General features: G+C 34.8%; 1 protein-coding gene across 1 annotated transcript in view; it reads left to right on the forward strand.

Annotated features, from left to right (window-relative positions):
• Positions 1 to 5,880, forward strand: part of LOC119641124 (tripeptidyl-peptidase 2) — a 49,912-nt gene extending 44,032 nt beyond the window's left edge. Inside the window, exons 15-18 of the mRNA XM_038039580.1 lie at positions 105 to 1,064; positions 1,737 to 2,142; positions 4,009 to 4,171; positions 4,929 to 5,880. Coding sequence (XP_037895508.1) covers positions 105 to 1,064; positions 1,737 to 2,142; positions 4,009 to 4,171; positions 4,929 to 5,138 — 1,739 coding nt within the window. The 3' untranslated portion in view covers positions 5,139 to 5,880. The remainder of the gene's footprint in view (positions 1 to 104; positions 1,065 to 1,736; positions 2,143 to 4,008; positions 4,172 to 4,928) is intronic.
• Positions 5,881 to 10,311: the final 4,431 nt, after the last annotated feature.

Below are 10,311 nucleotides of genomic sequence, written 5' to 3' on the forward strand. Positions count from 1 at the left end.
CGTTATTAGGGGAGCGTCTTTCGGATACTTTCTCAAAACAAACTTAATTTTGTGTTTTCATGCTTATGTACTTACATTCCTATGTGCTACCTTTTCGATTTCAGATGTTATGCATGCTGGTCGTGGAGTACACAGAATTGAAATTAGCTCTTTGACTAATATGGAAATTCAACCTCAAATCCAATTAAAAACTGCAGCGGTTGTCTTGAAAGCGAATGAATCGAAAATAACGCCCTTAAGTGCAACACGGGACGTTATACCAGAAGGCCGACAAATTTATCAGAATTTGTTCTCTTTTACTCTTAACGTCGCAAAACCCATGGAAATAGCTGTATACGCTCCTCTCTTTAATCCCGTTCTCTATGAATCTGAATTTGAATCACAATTGTGGATGATATTCGATTCAAATAAGGCTATGATTGCATGCGGTGATGCCAATTCACATTCCTTTTATACGAAACTCGAGAAAGGTGAATACACAATACGTTTGCAGATACGCCATGAAAAACGTGAGGCTTTGGAAAAAATTAACGAAAGTAATATGGTTGCTTTGTATAAATTGGCAACTCCACTTAATTTGGATTTCTACACCGAATATAATCAATGCGTTATTAGCGGTCAGAAATTTACGGCGTCTTTGATGAATCGCAATGTTCCAAAGGTTTTGTACTTGGGCCCTTTGACTCAAGAAAAGCTAACTAAGGCCAATTTGCCCAACAATTGCTCTTGGCTAGCTGGTACTATAACTTTGCCTAAGGATGATTTTGGCAAACGTACCGATGTACACCAATTTTACTATATTCTTAACCCATCGGAAGGCAGCAAGAAGAACGGTGTTAATGGTTCAAGTAGCGCCGTTGCCAATGTTGGTTTTACTGGCAAAACAAAAGTTTCTAATATTAATACCTCCTCAGCTGGAGCTATTGCTGCGGCTAATGCGCTAGCTTCGGCGGGGGATAGCGCGTCGACTGCGTCTGCTCCCACAGATTCAAACAAAAAACTTAGTGTAGACGAATATTCCGAGAGTCTTAGAGATTTCCAATGCTCTATGTTAACTAAATTGGGTAAGTAGAGCACTAAACAGATATATCGAAGTGTACCTAAACCCTCTTCATTTGCTATTGTTTACATAATATGAAACTGGCAAAGCCAGTTCTCATTTCTAAAGAAATTTTATTTATTAGTTTACTTCTAATTAAGTACATTTGAAATATAAGCCTCAAATTTATTGGCGCGGTTTTGTACAAGTGTTTTGACGAAATGAATATACCCCTCATCATTCGGTAAAGAGTATAGAGACCATCTCTAAAAAGGCAGCAAAATTAAATAAAAAGAAACATTTTGCAGTGCCCAGTCTCATAACTTGTCTGTATTTTATGACGCCGACTTGAAAACATTCATTGTTTGCATTTATTGAAAAGTACTGAAAATCACGTTATTTCGCTTTATTTTATGTTATGTTTTTAGATATTAATATTTCTAATTTCAAGTCTATCTTTGAACATAACGTTTTTATCATCTCTACAATTAAGATGTCGTTGACAAAAACATTAGAAATTGCAATAAACTTGCGAAATCCTCCCTCTCTCTCACTGAACTTACACTCATATCATTTATTATCGTTTCCAATTGGTGTACTTCATTTCACTTAAAAGCTTTATTTTTACCATTAATTTCCTTTTTATCTGCTATGTGATTTTCTCTTTATCTTTCTCCCTCCAATTTTCGCTATGCAGATTACGACAAGGCCGAAAAAATCTACGATGAAATAATCGCAGCACATCCAAAACATTTGTCTGCTCATTTACTGCTCATACAAAATATTGAATCAACTGAAATGAAAGTTCAATATCCTTTCACGTTTGCCAAGTCATTAGGAGAGAAAAACAAAGACAACAACACTTTTAATTGCACAACTGATGGTACTACCACATCAACTGGCACAGATACCGCCTCTGGCACTTCGTCCTCTCCTGCTGCCGATGATAATAAACAAAAGGATGATAACCAAAAATTGCGCAATGTCGCAACAACAGTTGTGCGTTTGGCTGATCATGTCATTAAAGGTACCGATAAGGATGCACTGTTAGCTTTTTATGGTCTTAAAAGCGATACACGTCCTGACGCTGCTAAGATTAAATCGTAAGTTGGTTGAATATTTTCCTACTGCATTTTGTAAGCTTATCACGTGACAAGTTATTGAAACATAACATGCTACCTACAAGGATGTGGTGTCCAAAAACTACTGGAGCTGAAATTACATCTTATGGGGAAATTGAAGATGTGCTCAAAGATCTTAAGTCTGCTGTTGTATTTATTCTTGGCATAAAGACATATTTAATCTTTTAGTCGTCAATAACTTATATCCTTAACTATACCGTTTAAAAGTTGATTTGTTGGAATTTTCTTAAGCAGTACTTGTTCAATGTTACATAAAAGACTGATAATTGAACAAAGTAGGTGTAATAAAAATTTCAAAAATTAGTTCGTTTTCCACAGCCCCTCACCCAATCGAAAGGCAAACGCATTGAAGGGCCATTCTCAAGAAAATCTATAAAATGTATATCCAAAATCACAGCCAATTGTCTAAACTAACGCACGAAAGTTATGGCTTCAAAACAGTTAATTGATAATCGTATTAAAAAATGAAAGCACTTTTCTCTCGTTTTGTTTTGAATTGAGTCAGAACTCATATGTGCTTTATGCCGCATCATCCAACATTCATTCGATTATCCTGGGGTATAAAAATATCTTATTTAAAGTAAGGTTAGGCAAATCGCATGGGACACATAGAATGTAAGAGATGTTTGATTGAAACGGGCGTGAATTCAAAGTTTGAAAATATGTTTTAATAAGTGAAAATGCATATTAAAACAAATAAGAACGCTATAGTGGGATACGCTCCGCCATGAAATACCCATACAACTTCCTTTAATATAGTTATTCTTACGACGACTTCTCACAATAAAATATTATATGGCAAGTGGTAGAGAAGATAGTTCGAAGAACTGCAAAGAATTTTCAATTCCTTTTGACGTTCAACTAAAACATGTCCGTGAACCAAATTTCATCAAAATATCTTAAATATTGAAACTTATAAGTTGAAGATAATCCAGCAAGGCAGAAAATGTGTACTTAAGATTTTAATGTGTAGGAAGTTTGAATTATGTCAACGCCAAAAGTGTTTAGGCACAGCCACATAATAAACATTTTGACAAAAATAACTTTCCACTCTTTCGCTCGTTAAAATAAACGTCGCCCAAAGTACGGTTATTCGGCACTCAAATCACTGGTATTGTTAACAAAAAAAAAAAAAAAAAATGATATGCCACGTCATGGCGTCCATCATATATAACGTGGATTTGATGCCCTCAGCTTTGCATATTTTACTCATCACTTCCTCTGATTTGAATTGTTTAGAAAAAGAAAATACGAAGAAAGGAATTTTTTAGTGATGCTCGCAACATTTAAAGTAGAATGACGGAGCCTAATCTATCATATTCTATTTTCCAAGGAATTTGCCCGACACCCACGCCAAGAAGACGATTAACAAGAACATAATCCGTCACGTTGCGACCCTACTAAATATGGGCTAATTTACCTAGCTTCTTGCTTTCTCCCGTTAAAGCCTTTCGTTCATTTGCTACCCACATCAATTATCGGAACTAAAGATGGATACAAAATTGTAACACGATGGGACCTAGGAAAGTGCCTGAAATATCGAATGGACAATTAGAACGTTATCAAAAATCTAAGCGTTATTAAAGACGTTTTGTCTATGGACCATTTTTGCTAAATTGAAGGCGGACATCGTTTGCAGATATGACCCACGCTATTTAGTTGCACCGTAAAGTTCACGCTTCTCTGTTCAATGAAGAAAAATATCTTTAAACGATTCGCTTAAAAACATCATTCTCCTTCTTTTAATTTTCAAAATCACTGCTCTGGTGTAAATTTTTAGGTGCATTCACATTTATTCCGTTTTATTTCATTACATTACAACAATAGCAACATGGATAAACAAAGGAATAATCTACTGGAAGCGTTAACTAAAACGGGTATTGCTATTGCTAAGCTGGCTACACTCGAGAACAATGTGAAGGAACATTTAGAAGAACTTGACAATATTTATATGGAGATCATTAAATTCGTAGATGCCAACGATTCAAAGGTAAGGGTATGATAGCTCGTAACTCGAATTGTTTCAGTTAGAAAAATACAACCAAAAATCGTTATTCTTTTGGTACGTTAGCACAACTAACCAACCAACAAAATCTAACGTGTAATAAAAAGTAATGAAAACTTTTTAATATATTTATTTGATGATGATAATTTTTTCTTGCAACAAAGTTTTCTTCCATCACTATTGCTAAGAAAAAGGAGGCAGATTAGTTTTGTTGTACCGTTCAATCAGCGACAATCTCTCAATCTATACATATCAGTGAAGTGGGAAATTGCCTAATCAACATAACGATGTTTATCTATCCGTGTAGATCTCCAAAAGTCAATTATATTGTAATATTGATTTAAAAATAGTACGGCTTCTTTATCTAAAATGCGGGGGCTTCTTGTCAACGTTTATTTAAAAAAGTACATTTTTCGAATGGGTTTTGTTTCCTTATCCAATCAGAATAATGATCCTTGAGTAGTTTTAATGCAGCATGGAAAAGTGCACTGAATTATGGTTATACTGATATTTCTAGTATGTGTGATTTTAACAATAAGAAAGAGTATACCTGGTTGGAGGCAATTTTCTTAAAATACACCTAATGGGATGTTCGTCCCCGATTCGACTGTTATTATGAATATATATTTTTGACTTGTTTTTATTTAGCTGCTCTTTGCTTCTACTTGTTTTTGCCTACTTTATATAGTTTGCCATAATTTCTGGCTTTATGTGTTTGTTTTGCGTTTTATTTTTCTTGCAGGTTATTCAGTTCTCATTGTGGCATGCTTACGTTCATGGTCAATGTGGACGTATGTATAAATACTTGCAAAAACTTTTCGATGACAAACGCAGCCGTGAACACTACGATGAGTTGAATTTAATTGCTGAAGCGTTGAAATACGACCACTTGCAAACCTTAGTTCAACGTATGACGGTATCGGCTTTTCCACAAGGCTATCGTTTGTTTTAAAAGTAAAGGAGTAGGAAGTACTAAGCAGTGTTGCAGCAAAACTTTAATTTATACTCCAATTTCATATTTATATAAAGAAAGTTCATAAACGTAACACAAACTTTCCTCGTAACTGAACTTGCAGCCTTGTACACGGTTGACTGTCTTCTAACCGACTGAGTGATTGTGTCTCACTGCTTGTGTGTGTTGTATAGCTTTGTCCGTCTATCTGGTTATCTACGACCTGCGTTACATTTGAGCAAATAAAAGACATGACGTAACTAATAAAAAAAATCGTCTCATTTTAAAAACGAAATAAAAATTAGATAAAATTTGAACTTTTCGAATTTTTTCTTTCCTTGTGCTATGCACAATTTGCGCGTAAATGCGGACACGATTTGGCAAGTTTTAAAGTGAATTGTTGTATGAATTTTCTACCTTATTTTTGTAATATTTTCTTTATTTCTTGTTAAGGTTTTTAATAACTTTCCATGCCATTGTTCTTACCCTTCTCTCCACTGTCATATGTTAAACTCAGTAGTAATAAAGCAAAATATATGTACAATGCCTATATGTAAGGCGAAGTTATGAGAATATGTATGTGAAAGTAACCAGCAAGTAATTGTGGAAAATTTTTTTTAACGATCCACAAACAGCGAAAATAACTCTTTTTGAACAATACATAAAAGTTCTCCTTTGCGCACATATAGCCGTAGAAATATAGTTCTTATATGCGCTTACATATATGATTTCGTATAATAAAGAAATTATTGCAACATAAGTTTGGCTATTTTTGTGCCTGCGATTTTGCACACAAAAATTATTGCACCATTAATCTAGCTCCGAGACAAATCAAAGTTACGTTCACTCAGTCGTCTGGGCTCAGATAATTTTTAATAATTAACCTAATTTACAATTATTTTCTGAGGACAATTTTGTCTTTTGATTATCGCTAATGCGACGATATCAAATGGAAATACTGTTTTCATTCCATAAATGTGGGGATCTTAAATCCTTTTTTATAGGTTTATTTTTAAAAGGTTAAAAAATAGTTTAATTTTTATTCTGATGTAATGTTTTTCCATCTTTCGGATAACTTCGAATTAACAAAAACCGTTTCGTCCATTATGAAAAGTATTTTTACCTAACTTTTCACCTTTGTTTATATACCATACAAATGAAAGACTGTAACCGAAATGCCGTTGGGCGGATGCAATAAGCGAAACGTTTTGTGTCGATGAAATTTCTGGTTTTCGGTCTTCGAAATTAAAAGTCGCTGTTATTGACCAAATTTGACGGCAAATTCCAGTTGCCTTGGTCCCTTTGGAGAATTTCTGTCGAACTCTGAAAACGGTATCGCTTCGCAACACAAAGTTTGACTTTGAAACTACGGAATGTCAAAGAAACATTTGCGCTGAAATAAACAAATAAAAGCCAGCATTATTAAAAGGATTATTTTTCTTATTGATCAACAATTCAAGAGACATCGCATTAATATTTAGAGGAGTTTTAAAGGCCAACGGTTGCGATTTGTTGTATACGAGAAGCAAAACAATTCCAACGGTGATATGAAACTGGACATCGTGTTAAGAAACGATTGACTAAAAGTTTGTTTAGAATTCTTATTAAACCGATGTTTAAAAAAGTAGATCTCAGGTTTATCAGGATTTTGGTGCGACTCTTTCACACCGTAAGTACTAGAGTGTCTCTTTGAAAATGTTCTTTTTTCTTATTATTTGTTTTGCAGGTTCACACCAAAAGGTAAGTGGTTAAAAAAAGAAGTGTTCAAAATTAAAGCCTATTATAGTAAGTACATACACAATTTATTCTTATGGAACTTACGATTTTCGCTGTTGTGTGTTCTGATAGCTGTAAGAGTTATATCAAGACCCGTTATATTGGCGGGTGATATAATATAATGTTCGCGTACATATACGAAGAAGGCGAAAAGCAAACAATACAAAGTGAATTTCAGTCAGAATTTAGAGATCTATTACATGCACAGACGACTATGTATTTAGGCATCATGCATGTGCTTTTATGTATAATATGTATATATATATAATATGGACATGTATATGCGGTGTACTTGTGTATGCTTATATGCATGTCCAACTGCATATATATATGAGCACAGTACTTCGTTAAGCGACAATTTATTGCGGTTTTAAAGGCTTTGTGTGTTATATCGAGTTGTCCTATAATAAAAGGTAAAATTTATGGTTTACATATGCTTTAAGGTGATTTATGCTTTAAAATATATAATATATATAAATATGTACGTATACACGTACTTAACGCGAACAATACACCTGTCCTTCTCAGTAGGTGTGGACAAGTTTGTTACTGTAATGGCGATGAGGAATATTCTATGTGCATATATAAGCGAAACTATAACTATTACAATTTCAATTCTAATGCTCGCCTGCAGTGAAAAAATAGATATTCATAAATAAACCGAAAAGAAAACCTCCAACAACAGAAAAAACCGCATGTTGCACAAAATATTTTAATTTTATGTTTTATACCCCTTATAAATGGCAATCAATGCTTTGTATGTGTATATGTCATATGTATATATAAGCCTGAATGCGCGCAATTGAACTTCCCCCCACAATGACCACCAACGTTATAACAGCAGCGACAATAAAAGCAAAAAATTAATTCATGAACATTTTGGGGATACGGAATGTGTATTCCATCCGTTACAATTACAATGCAGTATTTGGTTTCCGATTTCCTCTTCATCAAAGAAATATACATACTCTACCGCAAAAAAACCAAATTTATTATCAGAAAAATACATGGATACTTATATAATAACAAAGATTGGTTGCGTGCTTCACCTATACAAGGTAGACATTGAGTTATTTACCAAGTTCATACGTGTACAATTGCGCATGTTGAAGCTTAACACAATGAATATTAATTTTACCAAACGCGTCATATTCCACGGAAAATTGAATTTAAGTTTCAGCTAAAACCTTTTTGTTTAAATTTATTCCTAGTAAAAGCAAATTATACGCACACAAATTAAAACTTATATGGGTATTTTTCAAATTTTTGGTACGTAATTTTCAAATCAAGAATAGTTTTCAAATTATCAAAAAAATTTTCTCATGTGCCTCTCAAAAACCACAAACATCTCTTAACGTCTCCCGTTCTCTTTGTATGTTACATAATGTAATGTAGTTTAGTTTATTGCGTACTTAATTTCATGTGGCTTTACTTTGACTTCTTGTATAACTAATGTAACGTCAGTGTATGTATAACAACATTTTTCTTTCTTTTTGCACCTGAAACATGTGGAACTCGCTGGCATAGGACCGTGCTAGAAATTTACAAAACTTGTCACTTCGTTTCTTAAATTTTCGACAGCAACCAAAATGAAAAACAAAGACGGAGAGTCGATTGTAGATGTATTACTATCCCCTATTTTTGAATGGGGCAGCGCGTCGAAACGAGAATAGTAAAATTCGCACAAAGTCAAACGTTTTTTGTCTTGTAAAGTGGGTACTTCTAATTTATTTGCAGAGAGAATCACTGAGTAACAAACTAGAGATCAGAGCATTACAAGAACAAAAAAAAAATGGGTGAGTCCTGTCATTTTTTACAAATTTCTTGGAAAGAACAATTAGAGAAGTTCTAGAGCGTATATCTTTCTAAAAAGGGCAAGATCACGAGTATTTTGAAAAAAAAATTTATTTTAATTTCAATTTCTTGTCCATCCGTTAACGGCATGGATTTTCGTGCAACAGAGATTGTAGACAAATTGTTGATTCTTCAAAAACATATTGTAGTGCTTTTCATGTATTCCCGGCAAGACTCAAAGACAAAATCCCAAAAATACTACGTGAAAAACCATTCCGCGCATGTGGATAATCTAATTCGGCACCAGAATGGACTATGCGGAGTAACTTAATCACAATAGTGGCCGCGCCTTTTAATTAATCATCGGCCAAACATCTTTTATTAATCTTATTGAAAAGACCGCTGCCGCAAAACAATACAAGGCAAATAACTACATCCAGTGAATTTCCAATCGTCTAACGGCAAAAAAAGTGCAAAAAAAGTGTGCCACTGACATCGTTACGTCCATCATGCTAAATTCCCTTATCATATCAAAATTGCAGCCGTATTAAGATCTGCAACGGTGATTTATGTCGCCAGGATGGCCAAATAGGCAGACCGTCTAAAGAAATGGTCAATATCAACTCCACACAAAACTCGTTAGACAATGAATGACGCCAGAAAGCGGCAATATGCATGGACAATCCACTTCCAAGGGTGTATGTGAAATAGCCGCAACTCCTTGGAAACAAAGAACATCGTTTAAGCTAATATCGCGGATTTTATCAAAACAAATGGATAAACTGTAATTTGTCTACGGGGAAACTACTGATCTTCAAATTCAATCCGACGACCTTAAGACGACAGCGCGTAGAGAACAGTCCTGATGTTAAAACTCCTTCGAAGGACTAGCAGACATCGGAACTCTGGACACGGAGGTGAATCCATACCCAAGTATATAAGGGTCAGTCAATAAATTAGAAGCCAATAAATAAAGCAAAGTTGCGGTTTGCTTGAAATTAGGTTCAGCGCTTAGAGTAATTTTCATTTAGCTCAATACCTGCTTTCTGGCGATTCTAAAATCCATACATTCAAAATGAAGTGACTATCGAAAGGCATTGAATATTATTCAAACCAGTCATCTCATAAAGCGATCTCATAAAGCGATCGGGAAATGTTTAATGCTAAAAGCCTAAGTTGACTCTCTTTATTTCGTATGTTTGCGTCAAACGCTCCCACCGCTTCCCGTTTTTCCCATCACTCCCCATCCATTTTTCATTTCACGATGTTGTCAATAAAAGGAAACTGTTCTATCTCCGCCTGTACACTCTGTCGTTCGTCGTTGTGTTTCGGACAGACGAAGGACATATGCTCAGCGTCCAATTACAAAAACTAAAAAATGGATCGCGCTCAAATTCTCACCGATATAAATACACCCGGATACAAACATGCCCGTTAAATAGCTGAGTTATGTGGAAGTCTACCTCGCCGTTCCATCTATTAAACCATGCTTGCAGATCCGATGTGACTCGATACTTCTTTGCCTTTGTTCGCCGTGTTTAAGTGAGTGTGCTATTCCTCCACCAAAAAAAACGTTAGTCGAAGTTCGCGCGATTTGCTGCCC

The sequence above is a fragment of the Glossina fuscipes genome, unplaced genomic scaffold (assembly GCF_014805625.2).
Source record: "Glossina fuscipes isolate IAEA_lab_2018 unplaced genomic scaffold, Yale_Gfus_2 143, whole genome shotgun sequence".
Classification (NCBI taxonomy): domain Eukaryota; kingdom Metazoa; phylum Arthropoda; class Insecta; order Diptera; family Glossinidae; genus Glossina; species Glossina fuscipes.